The sequence below is a fragment of the Girardinichthys multiradiatus genome, chromosome 18 (assembly GCF_021462225.1).
Source record: "Girardinichthys multiradiatus isolate DD_20200921_A chromosome 18, DD_fGirMul_XY1, whole genome shotgun sequence".
Lineage (NCBI taxonomy): Eukaryota > Metazoa > Chordata > Actinopteri > Cyprinodontiformes > Goodeidae > Girardinichthys > Girardinichthys multiradiatus.
In genome coordinates, this window is record NC_061810.1 from 8,254,489 (window position 1) to 8,281,898 (window position 27,410).

The 27,410-nt window shown below is 40.0% G+C and overlaps 1 protein-coding gene across 3 annotated transcripts in view; it reads right to left on the reverse strand.

The window, feature by feature from the left end:
• Window positions 1-297: 297 nt before the first annotated feature.
• Window positions 298-27,410, reverse strand: part of pxylp1 (2-phosphoxylose phosphatase 1) — a 28,816-nt gene continuing 1,703 nt past the window's right edge. Inside the window, exons 2-6 of one of the 3 annotated variants that reach the window (XM_047392637.1) lie at window positions 25,716-25,857; window positions 14,718-14,906; window positions 11,601-11,727; window positions 2,173-2,312; window positions 298-2,002 (exon numbers count right to left, since the gene is read on the reverse strand). In XM_047392637.1, coding sequence (XP_047248593.1) covers window positions 969-2,002; window positions 2,173-2,312; window positions 11,601-11,727; window positions 14,718-14,906; window positions 25,716-25,797 — 1,572 coding nt within the window. In that variant the 5' untranslated portion in view covers window positions 25,798-25,857 and the 3' untranslated portion in view covers window positions 298-968. Of the gene's footprint in view, window positions 2,003-2,172; window positions 2,313-11,600; window positions 11,728-14,717; window positions 14,907-17,494; window positions 17,642-25,715; window positions 25,858-27,410 lie in introns of those variants that run through there. The other 2 variants (XM_047392638.1, XM_047392639.1) reach the window with 2 other exon arrangements.

Sequence of the window (27,410 nt, forward strand, 5' to 3'; positions counted from 1 at the left end):
TTAACTGAAACTTTTTCATTTGTACTAAATTTAATCATATAGCAACAGACACTTATTACGCTTAATTTTCATTGAATTGTATTATGCATGGAAAGCACAGGCTTAGGTTGACTAAAACAATACATATTCAAGTCTAACCCAGCCAGCAGAATGCAGCTGATGGTATAACACTAGGGGCATATGGAGCAAATTCTTGCCTTATTTTGTTTTACTTGTTTTTAGTATTTTTCCAGATACTGCTATCAGCTCCTAAAAGCAAGAAAACCTGCTCTGAACAAGCAAGGCAAAAATAAGACGTTACAGGAAACATGACGTTTATTTCAATGGGTAGAAATGTTTGATTAAAATGAACCAACATTAGATTTACAAATAATGAAGCAAAAGTTCACTTAATCTGGAATGTCATCAGATGATTAGAAAAAATACACAGAGAAAGTACCGCAGTCAAGTAGAGCCACATTGATGTTGAGCTACAAACTCACAGGAAAACAAAGTAACTCAAGTTTAATTGAGTTTAATTAATTATGCAAATGCTCTTTAAAAGGATGCATCATACAAAATATTCCCAAGTAATTATTATTCCAGCACTGTGTCTGTATTTTCATTACCCCTTCTCACTTGCCTTTACTTGGCCATGAAGAAAATTTATAATTCCCTTCAGTTACAGAATAAAAGAATAAAGTGCCATTCAATTTTCCTTGAGGTATCAATTAGAGGAGTTCTCAGTAAACAAAAATCACACAAGAGCTGATTAGACGAAGATTAAAAGATGATCAGAAGTGAATGTCTCAAATAAATGATTGCGCATATTTGTCACTCTCGTGTGGGAATGTGGAGAAACATTTTCCGAAACATGCCAGATATCATGAGTGGCATTAAAGAGCACCTTCTCCTAAACTTAAAAATCTAGGGAATCACAACCACCTGATGACCAAGCGTCCCTACTCTGCGACCTTGCTCTCCAGCTGTCAGCCTGACTGCTTGTAGCATGCTTCCTTGTAGGAAGTAGCATTGACAATAGTGAACATGTCCTTCCTGACAAAGGTTAGGAAGTTTTTCAGAGGGCAGAGCAGCTGGCTGATGTGACGCTCGTTAGAACGACAGAAAGCGGTGTGAAATGTCACATCTTCACCATTGTACAGCACTCTGATGAACACTTCCCCATCTTTCGAATTTGATTTTGACCTCTCACCTTTTCCTGCTCTGTTTTTCGCCTGGCCTTGTGTTGTATGTGGGCTTTTCCACATTTCAAAGACTATTCTTGCTGCAAAGCGAGGAAACTTGGCCTCCTCTAGTCCCAGGGCGCTAAGCAATGGGGCCATGGTGACATCATGACCTGAAGAAAGGGTGAAGACCTCCTCTCCATTTAGACGAGGCTGTCGACCTGCCTCGGTGGCCTTTGCAACTCGTTCCATCTTGTTAGCAGTTCTGTTAAGGTAGGGGTACATAGCTAGGATGGCGTATTTACGGTAAACTCCAACTCTTCTTCTATCTACCTCATCGTCCAGCTGCTGTTGACGAATTACCGCAAACTGTGCCATGGTCAGGCACCCATCAGCACCGCTATTGCCACTGAGAACACATGGAAAAGAAAGGCTGTGACACAGGTGGCAAAGCAGTGAGTCTATAGGGTTTGCTGCACGGAGCTGGCGAGTGAGAACACCTAAAGTGCGTGCCATCTCTACGTAAGTCCTCTCCAGGTTGGAGTCCGCCACTCTGAGCCGATACTGCCTCCTCTGCTCTTCCTCCAAGTATCTGTTCCTGGCAGGGCACTCGCACGCTGAGCCACAGAACAATGTGCTCCACTGATGGCGCACTGTCACTTTAGTCCAATCAAAATTGGGGAGGAAGCCGTAGAGAAAGGCCATTCCGCTTTGGAGGGTTCGGCTTTTCCCTGTACTCTCCATCCAAACCTGACGAGGTGACCAATCAGAGGGGAGCAGACTGTGATGCTTGTACGCATGATGGAGGAGCTGCCCGTTGCGAAGGTGCTGCACAACACCTGTTAGACAAAGGAAAGACAAAGGCCTGATTTAATGTTTACTTGATTCCAATTAATGTATTTAAGGAGAAAAGACTTCTACAGCATAACAAACGACATTTAATTGTGAGCATCAGCATAGAAGGAACCAACACATTTGGCAAAGATTTTAAACTACCTGGTGTCAATACCTGTCTGTGTGAGTTCTCCCATCTCGCAGACACTGTGGTTGGGGAGACGTGAAATGGAACCCAGCGGTGACTCCCAGTGGCCACGGGTCCCCTGGTCCATGTGATTAATAAAGGGGTTCAGCAGAGGGTGGGAAGGCTGTCTGAGAAAGGGAAAGAATAAAATGGGATCAAACATGATTACTATTGTCACTGTAATTATTAATTATCAATTGCATCTATGGTGACTTCTATATTATTTAATATAGGAGTTCTGCTGGGTGTTTTACTGCAGTATTGTTGCATTAAAATCATTAGTGTGTGCCAACACTTAGCTATACGAGATCACAGATTACTATACTCTCCTCGACTCTTCTTTAATTGTGGTTGTCAGATTATATAATTAGGTAGAAAAAAGCTTTTTGCAGTATCTAACTAAATCTGAACTAACTATACATCAGTAGACCAGTTACAGTCAAATGATGATTTCATGTTATCCAACTTGACCCAGTGTGCCAGTATAAACTGCCACATTCTTAAATCATGAATTAATAACTGTAATTAACCAAATTGTTGACTCCTTTTTGCTAGCCACACCCATGCCATAATTATAGGCAGAGCTGTAGAATCGATAAATTACTTAAATTGAAACCCATCTAACAAAATAAAGCAGGTTAACAGATCTCAAAGAGCAACATATCATCTAAAGATATTCATGAATAGATGAGGAGAAAGTCTTCATCTAGGTCAGGGACAGTTCCAAGGTGAAAACCACTGCAGGCCAAAAGGAACACCCAAGACTGTCTCCCATTTCCCAAAAAAACATCTGTATGATCCCCAAGACTCTTGGGAAAATAATCTGGGGACTGACGAGTCAAAATTGGAACATTTTAGAAGATGCACTTTCCGTAATGTCTACGACAAAACTAACAGCATTACAAAAAGAAAACATGGTGGTAGTATTGTGATAGCCTGGGTCTGCTTTGCTGCTTACGAACAATTTGCTGGAATTGATGAAATTATTAATTACCCTCAGAAAATGTTGAAGGACAATGTCTGACAAGTTCACATCTAAATAGCTAAAAGAATTTTAAAGAAATTTGAATAAATAATTTTTTGAAGTTGCCTACTTAAAGTCCCGACTTGGATCCAATTAGGATGCTGTGACATTACCCTAAACACGCCATTCATGCTCGAAAAGCTAAATTAAAATTATTCTGCAAGGAAGAGTGGACCAAAATTCCTCAACAGTAATCTTAAAATATTAGATGCTGCTGTCAAGGGTACCATGATAATTTATTTGGTTTAGGGGGCAATTCCTTTTCGCACTGGTTGATTTGGATAACTTTTTTCTCAAAATAAATACGATTATCATTTAAAAACGGTGCTGTATTTACTCAGGTTATCTTTGATATTAAAATCCAATGATCTTTATTATATTTGTCTCGTTCAAACTTACTAATCAAAAACGTATTAAGCTTTCTTGGTGTTGAAAAGTAGGTAATTTAATTAAATAAAATAAGTAAGAATTTCAATAGTTAAATAATTACTTGCAATAATAAATACAAAACAACATATTTTAAGTATAAGGAAAAAATATATATATTTAAATGATAAGAAGGTGGAAACATAAAGCCACTTCCTGTATCTACCAGCAGGTGTCTCTTTAACACAAGAATGTGTTGGAGAGATGTGTGGGAGAAACAAATCTAAAGATGGAGATACAAAAAGATGTTTACTATCATGTGGCCCCAGCCGACAAATTCAAATAAATACACACACACACACACACACACATAAATCCCAAACTACACACACTATCATCCAGGAATGAGGTAGGAAAGAAGAGCAGTCGGTGATCTAGTAGATTAAAGAGGATTGAAGATTAGAGATTAATATAAAAGAATCTGTGGGAGTCGCAGCTCAGCTAGACCAGATTAAGGATGGGTGCACGCACAGTTTCCATAGTGATCAGAGGGATTCAGGAACAAGCCACAAAAATAGATCAAATAAAACCCTTCCATCAAGCCTGACCTTGCAGAATAAAGCCTAATCTGGCATTTACAGCCACCTGCTACATCAAAAAGGACAAAGCAAGCTTTTTTCTGCTGTCAGTTCACGCCAGTCATCATGTAACAACTCTGCAGTTTTTGCATCATGATACTCTTACTCACTTGCACTATAATACAAACAATGCAGAGCCAAGAGATGTACTGAAATGAATGCAACCCACCATTACGACTTTCTGCTCCGTCAGCAGCAGAACAGACATGGTTTGAGGAGAATCCAACAATTCAGATTTAATTGGCTGCAATAGGAGACTGAATGTCAGAGGATGGAGACACCAGTGTGGACAAAAAGCCTCTATTAGGTTCATTGTTGTCAGCTAAAGATTAGAGAGCCCAATTACATTAAGCAGGGATTATTATCACTGGATAGGACAGGGATAGATTAGTGAAGAGGAAGGAAGGGAGGAATGTGCAGATGAAAAAAGGCAGTGATATGAATGATGGGATTAACAGAGAAAATCTGTGTTGAAAAAAAAAACAGAAGAATGAAAGAGGATAGAATACATGTAGTGAATTTAAAAGACAAAAACCTTGAGAAACACTGTGTTGGAAAAGAGGAGCAGGAAAGAGAGGATATGCACCCTGCAGCTTGAAAGAGCTCAGTTAACCGCAGACGGAGACAGTGGGTCGGCAAGCTGGTGCCAGAGCATTCAAACACACACTCATCTGTTCTCTCTCTGAGGATCTCTCAGAGAGCATATGCCACTTTGGATCCCTTTAATCACAGTTTGGTCAAAGAAAACAGAAGGAACAACCTAAATCACCAATTTGAAACACACACACACAAACACACACACACACTACTCATTGCATCAGGATTAGTCGACTTCACTGTGATGGAGCAGTAATTTCAATCTCTCACAGCTCCACCTCTCTACATCTGTGTTTGTGGTGAAGCTTATGGTTAAAAGCCCACAGGGATACGTTTGGAGGAGGCAGGACCCTCCACCCTCGTTTTTCCCCTAAGCCTCTAGTCTTCAGATGAATTTACAGTGGTTTGTAAAAGTATTCATACCCCTTGAACTTTTCCACATATTGTCACATTACAATCACAAGCATAAATATATTTTATTAGAATTTGATGTGAAAGACCAACACAGAGTAATATAAAATTGTGAAGTCAAAAGAAAATATGATTTTATTTTCACAAATAAAAAACTGAAAGGGGCATTGTGCAAAAGTATTCAGCCCCCTTGAGTCAATACTTTGTGGAAGCACCTTTTGCTGCAATTAAAGCTGCAAGTCTTTCAATGTATATCTCTATTTATCCCTGACCTGTCTTGTGTGTTCCTTAGACTTCGTGATGGTATTTGCTCCCAAATATTCTCTTAACCAACATCTGAGGCCGTCACAGAGCAGCTATATTTGTACTGAGATTAGATTACACACAGGTGGACTCTATTTAGTCATTAGCAATCATCAGGCAGCTTCTGAAGGCAATTTGTTGCACTCAGAGTAAAGGGGGCTGAATACTTTTGCATACCACACTTTTCAGTCTTTTATTTGTAAAAAAAAAATTTTAAATCGTGTATAATTATCGGTCCACTTCACAATTGTATACCACTTTGTGTTGGTCTTTCACATAAAATTACAATACAATATATTTATGTTTGTGGTTGTATGAAATTAAAGTTAACACTTAGATTTCATTAGAAGTGTAAATATCACAGTAGCTGCTATTCCAGAGATTTTATTTTCCTCCCGACGTTTTTCCCGTATTGTACAGGATATAAACCTTTCATAAATATCAGGAATGAGGCTACAGACACATAAAAACCCTGAATACACTTTTGGATATTACCTGTGCAAAGATTCATGCACCTGAGGTAAACTAAAGCAAAGTTACAGAGCTTTTAGTAAAAACACACGTAGGCATTTTGCGTATTGGCACAGTATAGCACATGTTGGCACCATTTACAAAAATGGTGTTTTTACTAGCAAAACCTTTTTTTTACATGTCTAAAATGGTTCATTGTGACATTCTTTATTTAAATTGCAGATTTTCATTTTCCATTGTTAGTAAATGACTGAGAAACTGCTCTCTTTTGCTCCAACTGCTGCATGTTCCATGACAGGCAGCTTTACGCAGAGCAATAACTGAGTTTTTTGGACCGAATTGCACAACGACCCCTCCTTTTAATCTTTAGAGCCAATAGAATCAGATTATACTAAACACATTGACATCAATCCCACCAACCGCCAGCTGTAAAAAGATGAAGACCAGTGACGCAGACTGAGTGACTGGTACGTTTTTCCAATCAAATCTACATATCCGCATTCGGTAAGTAGGACATGTGCGACATCTGCTTGGAAAGCACACTGGGAGCTGTTTGTGTGTGAAACTGCGGCGAGGGCAGCTGAGACCAAGATTTGCAGCGACTGAATTCTGTAGAGTTTGATTACTTTATGATTCAATTGCTTTTAGTTTTAACTGTGTTTAATGTTTGTAGATGTGGTTTATATCAGCTTTTAGCTAAGAGTCTTACTTTCTAAAAGGACATCACACGTGTCTATGTTTACCTAAGGAAACAGAGCAATGAACGTAGAAAAAAGAAAGTGCAAAACCTCCCCCGGGTTCCGGTTTTACGTCAGCTTTGAATATAAACAAGTGAAGATGAGGAACTTCTCACCCACTAGGACCAGCATTACTATTTGAAACACTTTTGTCCAGTGACTGAAAAAACTGGAAACTTTGCTTTAAGGGAAGCAACAACTAAGGCTGAGGGAAGAGGACGCAGCATGAGTTAGTCCATGGCTCTGGCAGACAGCTCCAGCAGATTCTCCAGCCAGAACCCTGAGAAGACCAGAAGTGTTGTTTGTAAAGAAGTTTCTTAGAAAATAAAACAGATTGTTCAACTGTGGTTTTTAATTTTTATTTCTCATCCAGTTAGAAGAACACCTCTGCTGAAATCCACAGATTTCTTGGCATGGTCTAACTGATGATAATTAGCTCCAATAGAAAATCAGCTTTCTGACTGTCTGAGCCAAGGGAGCAACATATTGGTAACCTCTATTTTGACTTCAATTCTACCCACATCTTGTGTAGTATTAGCTTGAAATATGGCCAAACATGTTGTGAAAAACTAACTAGAATGAGTTCTGTGGCATATTGATGTCCTCAGAATAACATTACTGTAGAGCAGTTAAACCTTCACGAGTGCAACACAGACTAAATATATATGTAGAAAAATGAGACTTTCAGCTGCTTCGTTTCACTGCGTCTATTTTGTTCAACCACTTCCTAGCAAAAAAATTAAGTATTCTGACTCCATTGTTAGTAACAATGTAAGTGCTGATGCCAGTGTCCATCATAGCAACAATGCTGGTCAGAAACGGAGCAGAATTTACGTCTACCGCAATCTTGCCAGAATTTCAGCTGTGTGAATAATAATTTCTGCTACAAGTGGTCATTCACTACGCTGGTGAATTACATGCGGAGCAGGCTCGCCACAGAGTGCTTTTAAATGCCTCGGCCAGATGCTAGTTTGTTACTTCTCTCAAATCAGATTTTCCTGACCTCCTCCTCACTGAACAGATAAATCTCAACCTTATGAACTCATATTCTAACTGGGGATTTCTCTACCCCTACTTTTGCCTTGGTTGGCCACTGCGATATGAATTGATGCCGAAGATCAGTGTTCTGTGCATAACGTCATCACTTTCAGGTGCCTTGTCTATACCTATTTCTTGACAGGAACATGAATAAAACAGCCATGAGCTACAAGCCCAAAGGCAAATTAAAAAGAAAAGTAAAACTGATATATGAGATTTAAAAAGGCAAAAAAGGGGCCAGAAGCCGCTGATCAAGCTACTGTTTTACTGATAGCCACTAATTGTGAGCACATCTACTAGATCACAGGATTTAGCCATGAAGTGCGGGCTGTAGATAGGAAGTTTGGTAAGGACTAAATGGAAGAAATAATATATTTTAATAGGTTGGATTTAAAAGGGGTTTAGTTATCTTTTGCCATGACTGTACATTTAGTTTTGAAACATAATAGTTATCTAGATAAAGATGACTTGGTGTAATTGATGCAGCAATTGGAAACATAACTCATGATATATGTGGCACTTGTGCCTCAGCACACAAGAACATAAAATATGAAATGAGAAAAGATGACCAGTGTCACCTGAATTTAAGTGTCTGTTCAAGCACTGCAGGTCACCACAATCCAACAGATCCAAACCTGAAAGTGTAGCAGTTAAAGCAGCTTGTAGAGTTTCTCATATCAGGAAACCCACATAGCTTTACTCCTTAATTTGAGAAATAGTGGCTATAACAACTCCACAGTGTAAGTGACTCAAGCTTTAGCTTTTTGTACACCAAAGCAAGCAGCCTAACCTCCATAGTTAGAGGCTTGGGCTCTGCATGTCTCATGATGGGGTTTGAGAACGAATGTGGTATTTTAGATCCAAGGATGTCTTTGTACAATACTCTGAAGTGAGGTCACAGTGCTCTCTCTTGTTTTTGATTTTCTCTGGCTGAAACTTGTTCTATCAGACATCCAGTCTCCTGCGTTATTAAACAACGGATGCAAAGATAAAATGTGTTTACTCCCTGTCTGATTTCAGCTATATTCTCAGCTGCAGAAGCTTAAATTAAAGACTGATGTCTATTTATGTGGCTTTCTTGACAAATGCACAAAATACAGCTTAGAGTTTTTCCAGGTTTATCCTATTTTCCCCCAGAAGTGTTTTTAACTGGCTTTTGACAACCTCCAGTTCAGAGCTGAAGGAATCAGAAAAACAGAAGTGAATGCAGGTTGCAATGTTCCAGCCTGCAGCTCCACAGATTAAAATGCCCTTGTGCTCTGTCCAGATGTGCTGCAGTGAAAGCTTTGTGTAAAATTAAGTCGCAGGCTAAATCTGAGCTCAGGTACATGGTGTAAAAAGAGGATTTGTCCCAGACAATCCGATGACCATATGGTGCCATTTTCTGGATTTGGTTTCTCTCGTCTATATTATATTCTTTTTAGATTATAACATGGCTGCTCGCATGCAGGGTTTGCTTTACTTGAAGGGAATGTATTCACACTCAAATACAAAGCAAAGCCAGCTTTTAAAAAGTGCTAATCATAAAGTCTTATCTGACCCTCTTCAACAAGCAGTGTGTGGGAGCTGCAGATATAAACGAGAGTAGAGTTCAATGAGTGGAAGGAGATAACAGTATTTAATTTAAGCCGTTTTGCTACTTCCACCCAGTCTCTCTTTCCGGGAGGCACAAAGCATGCCTCATTGGCTACACAATGATGCTGACATCTTTGTGAGCATTTGTTTGTGTTTGTCCATCTGCACCACAGCACAGATGTGCCAACCCGTACCAACCCGTTACTGCTGACACATGCAATAAGGCTGAGAAGCCAAGCAGCTGTCAACAGTGTTGTGAGCAGAAAACCCGTTTAAGCAACATTCAGGTCCTGATTTCAACTAAAATTCCCTGGAGCTTTTTGAGGCACAACGGCCTTATCACTCCTTGACAGCGGTTTTCAGAGCAGAATATAAAAACTCCCGACAGATATTTGTGTCTCACTCTATGCTACTTTCAGCTAAATAATTACATTACAAAAACAGAGCTAATTTTACCCATCTGAAGCAAACAAAAAAATCTCTGTCACTTTATTTGGGTCGACATCAGCTTCGTAGCAGACTCAGACATGACCAGCGTCCTTTGCTGTGGCAGCATATTTGACTCTGTCGAATCCCAGAGAGTCCACATCTACCGATAAGTGCCTGATTATGCATTTGTTGTGCTTTACAGGCACAACAAGGACATTTTCTGGCTGAAAAAATTACAATAATCTAAACACATGCCTGGTGCTAATTTAAATAGTATAATAACTGTGTAATAAGTGATACAACTCCTAGAAAAAGAATTCACACCCCTTGAACTTTCCATGCTCTGTCATGTTACAACTTCAAGCTTCAATGTATTTCATTTGGATTTTGTGACTGACCAACACAAAGTAGTGCAAAGTGAAGTGGAAGTAAACATTTGTTTTGCAACTAGAAATCTGAAAAGATGGGCATGCATTTGCATTCAGTCCCCTATTTACTTTAATACACAGAACACCACCCGGAGCTTAGTTCAGGGTTTAATCCATCATCTGGAAACTTAAGGAGTATGGCCAAACCTCAATGTTAGCAGGACATGGTCGTCCACGTAAACTGACAGGCGGAGAAGTGGAACATTAATCAGAGAAAAAGCCAAGACGGCCAACGGTAGCTTTGGAGGAGCTGCACAGATCCAAAGCCCATGTTCAGCTATCTGTCGACACAACAGTTATTTGTTGTGCACTTCAGAAATCTGTCCCATATGAAACACTGGCAAGAAGAGAGCAGCAAGTTGTCCTGTTTGCAGTTCACAACAGGTCATCTAGGGGAGATAGCAAACATGGGGAAGTCACTGTTCTGGTCAGATGAGACCCACCAAAAAGCTATGTGTGGTAGAAAACCCAATATTCAAGGTAAACCATAGCGGTGGCAGCATCATCATCATGCTGTGGTGATGATGTTCTTTAGCAGGGAAAAGAAACATGAAGGGAGCTCAATACAGGTCAATCCTGGAGGAAAACATGTTAGAGGCTGCAAAACACTTGAGACTAGGGTGGAGGTTAATCTTCCAGCAGGACAACAGCCCTAACAAAACAGCCAGAGCTACAATAGACTCCCTCAGATCAAATCATGTTCATGTATTAAGATCAACACGCATCAGGAGCAATACTCTGTATTCAGTCATTTAATACACATCAAATGGCCTTTTTATGCACATTAAATGCACAGTGCTGAAGTGAGCTCGGACAGGACATAATACTGGACTCTACCTCTAGGTAGTTTTATCAGAAGTGTCAACGATTCTGAATAAAACAACTTCCAAAAGGATCGCTCAGCGCTACTCCCTGGAGCGTCGCCTACCGCCCAGACACAACTGGTGTAGGTTGTCTGGTAATAGGGGGTAATTTTGGGATAGGTTCTGATGCCGCTGACATGAGTTGGCCTTTAGAATGGCCCAGTCAAAGTCCAGACCTAAATTTAATTCAGAATCTGTGACAAGACATGAAATTTGCTGTTTGCTATAACTCCTTATCCAAATGGGACTTCGCCTAACCTACCTTGCAAAGAAAAAACTTTAATCTGTAGATGTGCGAAACTGGTAGAGGCATACCATAAAAGACTAAGTTAAAGGTTTTTCTACAAAGTACTGTTGGGGGCTAAAACACAAAGACACACCAATTTTCAGGTTTTTATTTGGGAAATATTTTGAAAATGTTTTTTATCTATCACATAAAAAACAGAGAAAAGCTCTGAATACACCGTTGCACTGTATAATTATTACATCCCAGAAATCATATACATATTGTAATTGTATTTACTGTTTTTGTGTACCTGCTGGCAGACAGGGTGCAGTCGATGCTGGGGCGTTTGGTCTTTGGGATGGAGTAGAGAGGGTACCGGTCTCCATGCCGAATCATCACATGAACAGACAGCAGCTTGTAGTCTGCAGGACTGTGACCTGTCAGGGCACAGCTACAATCAGCTTAGTTTTGTTGCCATTTATTTTCCAACATTGCTATTACTTCAATTTTTTGTCTGTTATTTAGTTACAGGTAAACTACAATTATCTTAATCTTTCATCTCTAGGAAGAATCTTGCTTTCATTGGGTTTATTTTACTGTTAGGACTAAAGGGAATGCAGCAGGTAAAATAAGTACTGAAGACTTTTCAGTAAACATATTTCTAATATTTCTATTGACATGAAATTCACACCAGATGTCAGCAACAGCTCAAGTTTTCCACACATACAAAGAAATCAAAATAAAGTAGTCCATAAATGAAGTCATTGTTAATGAAGTGGAATGGTACAAGGAAAAACTGTCTGCGAGTGAGTTGAAGACATAATCCAGAGGTGTAGACAACGTAATTTGACCCTAAACCAGCCATGGCCAGGTGCTACTCGTGAGATTTCTCAAAGAGAAATCAAAAGGAGGAGTTGTCCTAGAGCAAAGGTGCACTGGCAGAGAGCTTCAGAAAGACCTGGAAATATCAGGTACAGTTTCTTCCATGAAGAAAAGAAAATGGGATGTGCTCAACGGCAATGCCCTCTATCCACATTCAATGCGCAGGGCTCCACTGATGAAGATAAAGCATGTCAAAGCTTGTTTAGGATTTTAGATATGGCAGTGAAATACTGGAAGAATATAATCTGGTCAGATGAGGCCAAAGCTGAACTCTTTGGATGGTCATTGTGACACAATGTTTGGAGGAAGAAAAACAATATGCTGAAAGTGAAGTTTGCAGATGGGAACATCATGGTGTGGGCTGTGTTACAGCATGTGATACTGGCAAACTGCATATACCGTTTCTTTCTTAATAAGAATCTAAAGACAAAACGACTTTGAATTTCCAAGCAACACAATATAGTCCCCGATACAGCCAAGAAAACTCTTAATTGGTTTCAGAGAATGTATGTAGCATGCCTACTATGGCCTACTCAATCACCTGTCTTGTATCCAATTGAAAATTAGTGGAAAGAACAAAAGATCAGAGTACAGAGAAAAGACCTCCATAGGTTTTGAAGACTGTTTATGTAGAATGGGTCAAAAAAATTACACCTGAGCAAAATGTGACTATTTTCTTCATACAGGAGACGACTTGAAGATCTCCTAATCAGGAAAGGTTCTTCTACAGAGCATATAATGCATTTATATAAATACGTTCAATACTTATTCCCTGTGTTATTTTAATATGTTACCCCTAAATTCATTTCAGGACGTATTACTTGGATTTCTTCGTATGTGTGGATTACTTAGGTTGCTGCCGACATCTGGTATGAATTTTACATCAATGAACCCATTAGATACAGGGATTGGACAATGAAAGTGAAACACCTGGTTTTAGACCACAATAATTTATTAGTATGGTGTAGGGCCTCCATTTGCGGCCAATACAGCGTCAATTCGTCTTGGGAATGACATATACAAGTCCTGCACAGTGGTCAGAGGGATTTTAAGCCATTCTTCTTGCAGGATAGTGGCCAGGTCACTACGTGATACTGGTGGAGGAAAACGTTTCCTGACTCGCTCCTCCAAAACACCCCAAAATGGCTCAATAATATTTAGATCTGGTGACTGTGCAGGCCATTGGAGATGTTCAACTTCACTTTCATGTTCATCAAACCAATCTTTCACCAGTCTTGCTGTGTGTACTGGTGCATTGTCATCCTGATACACGGCACCGCCTTCAGGATACAATGTTTGAACCATTGGATGCACATGGTCCCCAAGAATGGTTCGGTAGTCCTTGGCAGTGACATGCCCATCTAGCACAAGTATTGGGCCAAGGGCAGCCCAAACCATCACTGATCCACCCCCATGCTTCACTCTGGGCATGCAACAGTCTGGGTGGTATGCTTCTTTGGGGCTTCTCCACACCGTAACTCTCCCGGATGTGGGGAAAACAGTAAAGGTGGACTCATCAGAGAAAAATACATGTTTTACATTGTCCACAGCCCAACATTTGCGCTCTTTGCACCATTGAAACCGACGTTTGGCATTGTCATGAGTGACCAAAGGTTTGGCTATAGCAGCCCGGCCGTGTATATTGACCCTGTGGAGCTCCCGACGGACAGTTCTGGTGGAAACAGGAGAGTTGAGGAGCACATTTAATTCTGCTGTGATTTGGGCAGCCGTGGTTTTATGTTTTTTGGATACAATCCGGGTTAGCACCCGAACATCCCTTTCAGACATCTTCCTCTTGCGTCCACAGTTAATCCTGTTGGATGTGGTTCGTCCTTCTTGGTGGTATGCTGACATTACCCTGGATACCGTGGCTCTTGATACATCACAAAGACTTGCTGTCTTGGTCACAGATGCGCCAGCAAGACGTGCACCAACAATTTGTCCTCTTTTGAACTCTGGTATGTCACCCATAATGTTGTGTGCATTTCAATATTTTGAGCAAAACTGCTCTTACCCTGCTAATTGAACCTTCACACTCTGCTCTTACTGGTGCAATGTGCAATCAATGAAGACTGGCTACCAGGCTGGTCCAATTTAGCCATGAAACCTCCCACACTAAAATGACAGGTGTTTCAGTTTCATTGTCCAACCCCTGTATATTCAAACAGAGAAAAACATTGATATACTCCACACTTATTTTACCCACTGTATATTGCTAGCTATGCAGCTTGAGGAGTGTCTCCATATTACATTTCACAAAAGCAACAGCAACAGCTACATTATATGACCATAACCTAGAAAAAAGGCCTCCACACTGTAAAAATATAGATGATGCCACTAAAGGGTAATCAGTTTACCAAATTTAACATCTGCTGAGTCCTGACACAGTGAAAGGTGGCATTGTACTGTAGCTGAATTAAATGAAATCTCCATCAGATGTGGTTCTGGTTTAAAAAAAAGAACTGGTCTAAAGACTGCTCATAAAAATGAGCATACATCTCCTACATTTTGCAGTCTTAAATTCTACAATTACTTTTTAATTTACCTTCCCAGGCTTGTTCGGTGTGGTTGGGGGTGTTACAGTAGCTGTAGGCTTCAAATATGGGATCGGGCTCTTGGGTGTGATGCACAGGAAAGACTCGCTTTCTGCTTTTCCCCTGAAAAGCCCTGAAACCTCCATCTACAGCCTGGACAGGTTGCTCATCCAGCATGGGAGTGGTGGAAATCAGGTTCACTGTGAGAGAAGTCACAATGTTAAAGAGGAAGGAAACTGAGAAAACCTAAAGCTAAACCTGCTCATGACCCAGATTTCCAGGAAATTGGGAGAGGATTGTGGGGTTGGGAAGCAGAGTAACAAAGAGACAAACATGACTTACAAACAGTCCCACTACGTTTCATACCCATGACAACAGTTGTGTCCCTCTGAAGCCCTCACTGTTACCATGGTGTAATAAACACAGAGCTGCTGTGGGAAGTTAAACAGGCATTCGCAAAGATCCAAGAAACAGAAGAAAAACAAATAAAGCCCGTGTCCGTCTGTGAGAGCTGGACGTCCAAATCCCACTTACGTCACACCCACTCACACACTTTAGCTCTCTAAGTGTTTCTAAGTAAATTGTAAATGTTGCCTCCAGCTGCAAAAAGAACAGTAACATTACTGTTTTGATGGCAACCTAAAAAGCCCATGTAGTTCTGATTACCAGTACAACATTCAGGCACAGATCAGACTCAGATCAGCACACTGTGTATGCTGTCACAAAGAACAACTCACCAGCTAATAAATGAATGTCAGGTATTTTGTGCCAATATTCATTAATGTTTGCCCTCATATCAAACCAGGCATGGCATGTATCAAGTTTACTAGACATGTGCTGTTTTATTAGACTTCACGTTTTATGCAATAAAAAAAAAAACAACAGACTTGTTCTGACATGGAAATTAGCCAAACAAGTAAACTCTCTGAATAACAAAGTGTCATGTTTTTATTAAAGATGCACCGATCAAGTTTTGTGGTTGATATCCAATCTGGGGTTTGTAAAGCTTCAACCTGCTGGTATTGATTTTAGCCAGTTCTAGGATGTCGGATTTGAAATTAAAATTTTAAGCGTCTTTTATTAGAGGTCAGCATGATTAGCGCAGTTAGCAAGGCTACAGTAAAAAGTTAGCCATGCAAGATGTTTATTCAGGTACGAATTAAAATCTTGTGGTCATTTCATTGCTGGAAAGGAGCCATTTGCCACCTCAACAAAATACAATCACCTACTGAGGTCTTGCTGTACAGCAGCTAGTGGCAAATGTTTTAAGGTTCCAAACTAGCCAATCACTGGCCAGGGCCAGTGTCGTGTTTAGAGAACAGTCCACCGTGCACTGGAAGGAAACAAGCAGTCACTGTGGATCCTGCTTGTGATACCTGGGTACACTAAACCTACACATATACATCATCTTCTTTATCCGTTTTACAATATATACAAGCTAAAACTAAACCTAATTTATATACTGGGCAGTTACGATGGACTGGAATTGCCGGGTGCAACCAGTTTCAAAAATGTCCGAGTTACTAATTGTCACATTAGCCTATGTTGTAAACCATCGTTTTTTTCAAAGAACCACTTTCCTTGTGATAAATGGCAGGGTCTCCTTTGGTAAAACCAGTTGTCCAAAGATCACATGGTCAGTTCTTCATCAACCTTTCTCTAAATGAGGCCCTTCATTAAATTGTCCATTAAAGAGCAGAACTTAGTTGTTCATCATCATCTGCTTTGAAAGGTATGGATGTTTAGCAGGCAAGTGGAGGAACTTGATGAACCTGAAAGGCAGTCAGTAGTGGCAAATTAATATTTAAAAACTTTAAAATGTCAAAATAACTGTAAAATCCGGTTTTACCACATCCCAGCAACTCCTTTATAGTAAACACCACACTATGTAACATTATCTAAATTACCTATATTACGGTAACAATTAATGGCCATTTATCCCAGAAAGCTTCCTGTATAGATATAATAAGTAATGATCACTTTAACAAACACATATTTACCAAACCACAGTAAATCTGAGCTTTTTTTTCCTCACAATCATCAAGTTGTATAGTGCCTTTTATTTTAAATAGATCTAATATGGAATGAATGAACATTTACATCTTTGACTTCTGGATCTAGAGAGTAGGATTCTCCTTTCTAAAGGATAGTCCAATCACTGCATCTCTATTTATAGGTTAACCATATTTCTCTGTTATTGGGTGACTGCTGAGATCAGAGTACAACATGTTTGCACTCATGTTCTCTCCTTATTTTGCGTATCTGTACTGAAATAACAAAATGCTTTACAGCCATTTATTGAACAGCAGCAGTTGTAAAGAATAATGCATGCAAATCGTTGTTTTTACTTAACTAAAGAAAATATGTGATATTCTGATATTTTTGCTAAAGATCACCAGTCAGAGTTTCACACAGCCTTTCTTAGTTAGATTTACAATGACCTATTTCATAACAAATGACAACATTTCACCTCTGCCTACACCCTAAAGGAACACGATGTTAAACCTTTGATGCTTCAAAGTAGCTGATGATACACTGGTGCATTTTTGCATGAGAATCAGTTCGTCAATGATTATTATGGACTACCTGAATCAAGGAACAGTTGGTGTGGTTTACCAGAGCAAACTAATTACATTATGCACAGTGAGAATGGTAACCTGGGCACAGAAATGTAGCAAAACCCTGGCTTTGCTCCGGAGCAATGCAACCATGCAGCTGTGAAATTCAGCAAACAAATCCCAGAATTAAAAACAAATATTTTTTATAAAGCAGATTTGCATAAACTCACCAGAAACAAGGAAGAAGAAAACAAAGCGCCCAATAACACTGGAGACCATGTTGATGACTGCTGCAGACAAGCAAACTGGAACTCATTCACTACCATAACCTCTTCCCCACAGGCAGCCACCTCCCAACCAACCATCCAAACATGGGCCTCCACAGACTGGCCAAACTTCTGCAGACAGGTTCTGCCACAGTCCTCTATACAATGGGGCTTTTGTGACCTCATCCTCAATTCGAAAGAAGTTTGGCCGTGCAAATTAATCTAATGAAAGTCTCCTTTCATCCCATTAGAAATAAAAAGGGCTTAATTAGAAAGTTTTACCCAAAAGAAAAACTTAATTTGGGTGATGAGGGAAGATAGCTTATTGAAATGTGATTTTTTTTATCTTGCTTTCTAGCTACGCCACAGCTGTAATTAGAGGGTAGGAAAGCACTTAGATAAAGCTGACTTTTTTTTTATTTATAAACAGCACTACATCGCTCAAAGTTCTCATGAGTAATCATTATTTACTGCAGCTTTTAATGTCACTTCAGCGACATATAGAGGATTTGTTTGAAAGCACTGAAAAAAAAAAACGAGACATATCATGCTTTTAAATCCTTTCTTTTCACCCTTAAACCATCCAGTTGTGGTCTATATAAAGTGGAACTGCAATGCTTTGGTCTGAACTCCTTGTTATTGTAGCTCCACAGGCCCTTTTACCTGTTCTGAGGTGCGTCTGAGACCAACTCGTTTTGTTGCAGTCTCTTTAAATGCTACTGAGGCACTTCACACCCTGCCCCCCTCCAGGTCAAAGACCGCTCCCCATTAACCAGTTCGGCTATTTTTGTAGTTTGATAACAGAAACAAGACAAAAACGGCAAAACCAATGCAAAACTGTTTATGTAATAATACTATTCAAAATACCCAGTATCCGTCATTTCCATACACAGAAGGAACTGACCCCTAATCAGACGAAGTCTTTCAGCAAATCCTTCTTGATGCTGGTGGAGGTTGCTGAAGAACTCAACCTTGAAGTGTTCACGCAGACAAAAAGGAATTTCCCCACTGATGTGGGAACATTTCCATGAAAAATAAAATTTAACCATACCATTTAGAGGTTCTGATGCTGGGGGACGGTGTAATGAATTGTGTAGGTTAATAAACCCAACAACCACACATTTAGACTTATCCACTTGCAGCTTCAGCAAACTTGAGCTTGGACTACAAAATTGCAGCAAAAAAGAAATATGGCGAATACGTGAAACTGATCAGCCTGGAAATCCATGACCTTGTTTAGGTGATCAGGCAGCAAATACTGTAAAGTAACAGTTCAAAAAACGTAAACGAGAATAGAGAAAACTGAACGGACTGAAAAATACGACCCAAACAGGATATAAAGATATCTACGCAGCACATGGAGAGAATTCAAATTTTCTGCACTCCTACAGACTCCAAGTACACAACAAAAGGCAACATTTTGCATGATATGTCTCCCTTAAATATCTTCCAGGTTTTCAGGCTTTCCTTTCCACTGTCCAACTGAACATCTATTTATCAGTTCGTCTTTCTGTCCATGGAGCTGGTTTGTCTGTCTGTCTATCCATCCATCCATCCAAAATGTTTGTCCGTCCATCCATCGGCCCTACCAATATAGAAATATCTGATAAATCCATAGTCAATTTTTCTAACAATAGCTTAATTTCAACTAACAAGGGAATGAGAAAGTATGGGATAAACATTGTTGTGAATGTCTGTCATTGGAGTGACTAATCCTCAAAAGGTTAGAGGAGATCTAAAAGGGTAAATGCAGATTTATACAAGTTGGGAGTGTCTTTTGGAGCCATTTCTAAGCAGCAGATTCCAAGATCATTCATCCAGACAGCTGTATGCAAGTGCAGGTGTACCACCACACACTATGACCCTTATATAAAACAAATTGGTTAGGATGTTTACCTAGGAAAGACCAAGACTTAAGCATTCCATGAACTATATAAACTGTTGCAACACCAGCATCAACATCTACAGCGAAGGCACAAATCACCATGAGCTTAGCAGCTGCCATCAAACAAAAAAGCTCCAAATCTAAACCCAGCACCTTTAATTGAAACAGCCCAATGGAAAAGCCAAATACCATCTGGAGACAAGTTTTATGATCACATGAGGAAAAAAAGATTGAGCAATTTGACCATAATGGCAAGAAGTATGTTTGGAGGACTCGACCATAGGCCTTCAATAAAACCCTTTACTATCAAGCCTAGTGGTTGTGGCATCATGCTGCAGATCTGTTTCACTTAGATGGGCCTCTGTGAAACAACAAATCTATTTGTAATATAATGCTATTATGTTCTAAGTTCTGGTACCTTCTGTGAGAGCACAAACTTTTTCTGTCACATTGCTAATTTTCTGACATACAACTACCTCAAATTTCTGCAATGTCACCTCAAATCAGCAGTGAAATGGTTCGGATGTTTTTAAAGGGTCATCATCCCAAAGACTCATTCAAATTGAATTTAGAGTGAATAATGCAAACACAGCGCTTTCATTAAGAGATTTGCAAATTTTACCCACTTATTAGAAAAGAGAATAATATGTTGCTTTTAAGTAGTGACTTAATGGCGTGGAATGAGAGGAATGTCAAATTAAAGGATCTGTGGCGTTTTCAATGCTTGAACAGTGAAAACACAAATGTTGGTGAGCTAGTCTCAGTAGCTAAAGGGAGTTGTGACGCCTGATTGCTGCTAAAACGCTGGAAACGGAACAGCCGTTCGAATAAGGTATACCTATGGCTCAGTGTGAAGATTAGTTGTCTTGCATTCCAAAAGTTGTCAGTTCGATTCCAGTATCCTCCTGTCACATGTCGATGGGTAAGGCACTTAACCCCAAGTCATCTACTAAAGCTCTGTGTGTGTGTTTGTGCGTGTGTGTATGTTAGTGAGTGCAATTGGGTGAATGTGGCACTAGTGTATAGTGCTTTTAGTGCTCAATATGACTGGAAAAGTCCTATATAAATTCAGTCCATTCAACATTTTTCCTGTGCTCACTATAAAATCTAGGCTTTATTTAACTTTTTTTGGCCCACAACACTATCTAAAAAAAAACACAGACATAAGTAAAGGAATAAATATAATGCTTATTTGGTTATATTTGTAAAATTGTATAAGAAAGTGAAACTGATCATTGTCTTCCACACACAACAGGTTCCATCGACGTACGTGATTGTTTTTCACTGCTGCTGACTGGACAGAGGCAGAGCTGAAGGAGTACCGATGGTGGGGGAGAAAGATATTGCTACTATATCTGCGTGCACAAAGAGTTGGTATATCTAGCAACAATACTGCTTATTATGGTTATGATGAAAATAAGTATTACAATTTACTCTTAGTAATTTGTCTATCAAGCCTGTAAGATATTTCTATAAGGGGGTTAACAATACAGCTCACAAGACAGGGCACAATACTGGGTCTTCGAGAATTAGATGAGATTTGAGAAAGATTTTTGGGACAAGTTAAAATTTCAGTTGTCTTTCTTCACAAGTAGACTAAAGGCTTTACAGATTTAAATCAGGGTCCCAGATCCATTATCAGCATGAACTATTCTAGTCCAGGTTTACCAACTCCATATGTTACTGTTTTTAAGCTTGTCTCAATCTATTGAGGTATTAATGACAAAAAAACATTTTTTGAGCATCAGATATTTCTCTACTGTACTAAAGTTTAATAATAGCGATTTCATAAGTTTCAAAGGTTATTTTTGAGAAACACAAGGATAGAGCAAAGGATTAGTGGGTTCTCTAAGGGCTAAAGGTCTGGCAAGTTCCCTGTGGCTTGACCCCAAAACATTGTTGATCCCTAAACCACGTAGTTATCAGTTTGACTTGAGACATAGTGCATCCATCACCACTAGACTGCTTCTACGTCTTTGAGCAAAGTTTTCAATGGAGGATGTTTTAATCCCATTCTTTTTCGCAGTGTTTAAAGAGAATTTGTGACTTGGCACACTCTCTTGGACAAGAGGCAACCCCACACACGAATGATCTCAGGTTGCTCCACTGTCAGTGTAACACAGGACCTGTGGTAGTGTTCACCCATTCTTCTTTGGACAGTCTTAATTCCAGACGTTCCAAACAACCTCAGGTGGATTTTGTCACAGACATGGCTATCCTCCAGTTCTCTGTGGTCCATTGCTGCTACTCTCTGCACAATGTCAGCCTGTACTTGATGTTCTTGTTGAAGAGAAGTTGATCCTGTTGCTGCCCTTCCTAACACTAGGCTACCATCCAGAAGTCTCCCCGTCACTATGCATGCAGAAACACACCAATCTGCTGCCACTCCTGTGCAAGTTCTGCACTGGTGGCAACCTGCTCCCTTAGTTGAATCCTTTTCAGAATAGGTCCTGGTATGTGCTGGACAGAGATTGTGGTAGACTTTTTCGATGCCTGTCACTTTGACTGACAGGAACAAAATCAATGTTTACCCATCACTTTATTTTTTTTAAATGATAATAAATAAACATTCAATAGCATTTAATCCACATCAACCAGATGAATACATGTAACTTTTTCTCCGGAGAGACAAAAAACAATGACCATGGTCAGTAAATGACAGTCTCACAACTTCCTCCTGGTCCAAATGGACCTGAATTGCGCACCCGCTTGTGCGTAATTAAATGTCTCAAGTGGGATTGTCCCCACTGAACTCTGTACTCCTGCATAACCTCCTTGTTTCCCTTGCTCGTTCCATAGTTACAGATGGCTGATCAGTTGTTTGTTCTTCTTCCACTGCCTCCGTCCCTCTTTTTTCACCTCTTTTATCAACACCATCGCCGTTACCGTCAAAATGACAGATTTTTCTGTCACCATTTAGAAAAACACTGTCATAAACGGAAAAAATTTGGTTAACGCAACCCCTGGTGCTGGACATCCTGAGTCTTTCTTCACACCAGCGGAACCTTTCTCCTTGAAGTTACTGATGGTGATAAATGGTTGATTTAGGTGGAGTCTTAATATCACCATCCTTCTAGTCTTTGAAGATGACAGATTGTGTTTCCCAAGAGGTAACCATGGTTGTCAAAAGGACAGTTTCGAGCCTTATTCCATTTAAAGCCACTATTCTGCTGCTCTATTTCAATAGAATAACAGAAATCATCTGAGCCGTCTTCATTAACAAATTTTCTTGGCTAATAAAGTTATTTACCACAATAAAAAAATGAAGCAGTTTGTAAAAGGTGAAAAAAAGTCTGTCAGCCCCAAAACATTTGGCCAGTTTGATCAACTCCTCAATGCATTTCTTGCAGATCCTCCTTCATTCTTGCCCGTCAATCTACCAACTCTCCTGTAGCATCCATTGACCTCTAATTCACTTCCATTTTCCATCGTCTTACCATTTCTCATGTCCTAGTTTAGCCATTTTAACCACCCTGTGCCTGCTCTGTTTTCTCAGAGGTGTCCCTGTCCTGTCATCATCCCCTGGACGTTTAGCAGATGGACAACCTTTCTAATTATCAATAAGAAATAGACAAGTTATCAGGCTTTTTCATTAATGGTAAATGGCCTGCACTTGTATAACCCTTTACCAAGTCCAAGGACTCTAAAGCACTTTACACTACATTCAGTCATTATTCACACATTGACAGTGGCAGACTGACAGAAGTACAGGGTTTGGACAATGAAACTGAAACACCTGCCTTTAGACCACAATAATTTATTAGTATGGTGTAGGGCCACCTTTTGCGGCCAATGCAGCGTCAATTCGTCTTGGGAATGACATATACAAGTCCTGCACAGTGGTCAGAGGGATTTTAAGCCATTCTTCTTGCAGGATAGTGGCCAGGTCACTACGTGATACTGGTGGAGGAAAACGTTTCCTGACTCGCTCCTCCAAAACACCCCAAAATGGCTCAATAATATTTAGATCTGGTAACTGTGCAGGCCATGGGAGATGTTCAACTTCACTTTCATGTTCATCAAACCAATCTTTCACCAGTCTTGCTGTGTGTATTGGTGCATTGTCATCCTGATACACGGCACCACCTTCAGGATACAATGTTTGAGCCGTTGGCTGCATATGGTCCTCAAGAATGGTTCGGTAGTCCTTGGCAGTGACGTGCCCATCTAGCACAGGTATTGGGCCAAGGGAATGCCATGATATGGCAGCTCAAACTATCACTGATCCACCCCCATGCTTCACTCTGGGCATGCAACAGTCTGGGTGGTATGCTTCTTTGGGGCGTCTCCACACCGTAACTCTCCCGGATGTGGGGAAAACAGTAAAGGTGGACTCATCAGAGAACAATACATGTTTTACATTGTCCTCGGCCCAAGATTTGCGCTCCTTGCACCATTGAAACTGACGTTTGGCATTGGCATGAGTGACCAAAGGTTTGGCTATGGCAGCCCGGCCCAGGAGAGTTGAGGAGCACATTTAATTCTGTCGTGATTTGGGCAGCCGTGGTTTTATGTTTTTTGGATACAATCTGGGTTAGCACCCGAACCTCCCTTTCAGACAGCTTCCTCTTGCGTCCACAGTTAATCCTGTTGGATGTGGTTCGTCCATCTTGGTGGTATGCTGACATTACCCTGGATACCGTGGCTCTTGATACATCACAAAGACTTGCTGTCTTGGTCACAGATGCGCCAGCAAGACGTGCACCAACAATTTGTCCTCTTTTGAACTCTGGTATGTCACCCATAATGTTGTGTGCATTTCAATATTTTGAGCTAAACTGTGCTCTTACCCTGCTAATTGAACCTTCACACTCTGCTCTTACTGGTGCAATGTGCAATCAATGAAGACTAGCTACCAGGAATCAATGAAGACTAGCTACCAGGCTGGTCCAATTTAGCCATGAAACCTCCCACACTAAAATGACAGGTGTTTCAGTTTCATTGTCCAACCCCTGTAAGTCTGCCATGCAATTGGTGCCACCCTCCCCCCGACCACCATCAGCAGGAAAGGTGGGTGAAGTGTCTTGCCAAAAGTCACAACAACTGAGACGTTCAGAGAGGGATCTTTAACTGGCAACCCACCAGTTACAGGTGGAACCCCTACCACCTGAGCCACCATCGTAACATTAAACCAGACAGTCTAAGAGGGAAGACCAGCCAGGAATAAGACAGACTGACAACACCACAGAGCCATCTATTAAACATGGAAAGAAAATCCCTTATGGTTCTATTCTGGTCTATTTCTGGATAATGGCTCAGTGCCTGCAAAAGTATAAATAAACTATGACAACTTTTCTCTACAGAAGTACTGGTAAGAAATAAATAACAGGTCTGTTTAGCATATGGCCCATGCACTGCAGGAAGCTGACTGAAGTTACAGTTATAAATGCCATTTGGGACTCTTAATAGGCACTGTGATGTCTTTTCATATAAGCGGCTGGTGTTTATAAATCACCACAACATAAATGCTGTTTTAGACATCAACTTGTCTGAAACGGCTTTTATAAATTAGACTGGTTATATATTGAAAAGCCTGTTTGCAGGGGTAATGTAACAAACGCCAGCTTGATTTGTGTGGCTAAACTGTTGTACTGCATTGGAATCTTTTATAGAAATACAACAGAGAGGCTATAAAGACTTGCTGAAACAGACCGTTTTTGTTAGAGAATGAAGTGCATCCTGTTCCTTACTGTGCTTTTTTTTTTTTTTTTTTTCAATATAACAGGTTAAAAAACATTCCTATTGTAGCGTTGGATAAAGTTTGGTGGAAATGTCCTACTTGATCATCTTGCAAAGTAGAAGATAAAGAAGTATAACGTGTGTGAAAAAATGTCTATTTCAACGCATTGTGATTCCATTTAACAATCATGAGCTCTTCTCTCTCCTCCCCTTGTCTGCGTCGGCAACCACTTTTTTCAGACTTGCAAATTTCCTCCAGCACATAGCAGTTCATCTGCTTTGCCTTAGTGTTGGAGGTTTCCCAGCATTCAGCGAGCTCTACATTGATAAACTTTCTGTACAATGTCTAAAAAAAAAAGACAATTCTGTCCACCTCAAGGTGCAAATAAAGGAGATGGTGGGAGGGAAACAAACAAAGTATCCAGAGAGGCCCACTGCTGGTTCTGGATATTTATAGAAATTCTACAGGGAATTCTGCTTTGTTTCTGCATGAATGGAATCTCTAAAATAGGAAAGCAATGAGAGGATATATATGAATGCTTTTTCCAAACGACAATTAAATACCAGTAGAGAAAGAGAGAGAGAATGGATATCTACATAAACACACACAGGTGGACTTACAAAACTGGAGGCTGAAACTGAGGACAGCCAGCGCCGCCCCGCCCACCACCACCAGAAGAAGGAAGCGGTTACGAGCCAGCATCTTGTAACTGGTCGGCGTTTCTGTCCATCACCCATCCAGAATACAACTTATACCTGTAACCTAGATACACACACATAAAACAGTGCTTAAACAGAGTCTTGGATTAATGGTGCCCTGTGTGAGCCTTCTAGTCTCTAATCAGTGGAAAATTATGCAGTCCAGTTTTAACCACCTATATATCGCTGTCTGTCTCGAACCAATTTGGGCCCAAGAAATAGCATTGAAAATACTGATCCTATTGGTATTTATTTTGTGTGTTGTGTTTTCATGGTATTGTAAAGGTTTCTTTAATGTCAAACTGGATTAAAAATATATATATTTTCTGTGTAAAACAATTCAGTTCAGGTTTGAATTCTCAAAACACTTAATTTTGAACTAGAGAGGCTCAAATGCAGAACGTCACATTAAAAACAATACATTTCTACTTTTTTATTTTGCAACACATTGGTATTTGCGAATCAGATACTAACTTCAGTATCATTAATCAGCTGCAGTGGATGGCCAAGTTTTCTTACAGTGTTTAAACTGCACAAAACAAAAGTAGTGGCCCCAGCTACTCCTTGACTGGACATGTACAGCAACAGAAAAGCTAGTATGGGGGGTCTTTTTAAGGGCTCGTGACCCCCACTCAAACCAGATTACCCTAAGCAGTGGGCCATTTCCCCCCACATCCAATACCACAACTTCCAATGCACCATAAATCAACTTAACCATGCATGAGCATGTTTTTTTTTTTGGTTTTTTTTTTTTTGCCCCAGAATAATTTGGTTTCCCTCCTTTTAAAATGCTACAAATCTCCTCAGTGTTTAGGCTTGATGCATAGCATATATAGTCCTGGGTTGGTTACTGGTATCAAAGTTATATCTAAGTTTTGAAAAGTTACTTTCTCAAAACCACCTAAATGATCCATCATACCATTTAAAGTCCTGTTTATCCTCTGTTTATTCTGGCTGTAAGTGAGCACTGTAGTGCAACCTCTCCCTCACATGTTATTGTGCACTGCTGGTCAGCTGGATGAAGGAAGGTGTCACGGTGTGGTTTTGGATCGGACTAAAGTGCAGACAAGAGCTTGGCAGGATCATCTTCATAATTCATAGGTTTATTTATGAAGTCAAAATGTAGCAAAAACACTGCAGGAACGAACCAGAGTCCAAACATCCCTGCAGGTACTCCAAGGCAAAGCGTAGCATAAGATTTCCAAGGTAAAGCAAAACAAAGCATAATCATGGTCGAGAACGAGGAGTGACGAACACAAGGAACCAGCGATAAATAGAGACACCAAACCAACTAATATACTGGGGAAAGACAAAGGCAGGTAATCAAGGGAACTGAGAACAGGTGCGACAAGGAGGCAGGAACAGGTGAAACAAATACAAAGACTGAGGAAGAGTGAAAGGACTAAATAAACAGAAAACACAAACTAAGCAAGAGCATAAATCAGGAGGAAATAAAGAACTAGAATAACTATGAACTAAAGTAAACAGAGAAACTAGAGGAGAAAAACAAAAACAATAACCTAAGAAATAAACAAAGAGCCCATAAGAAGAATCTAAATTACAAAATAAACAAACAATAACTAAAGCTGGAATAAGAACAAATACCTAACCATAACT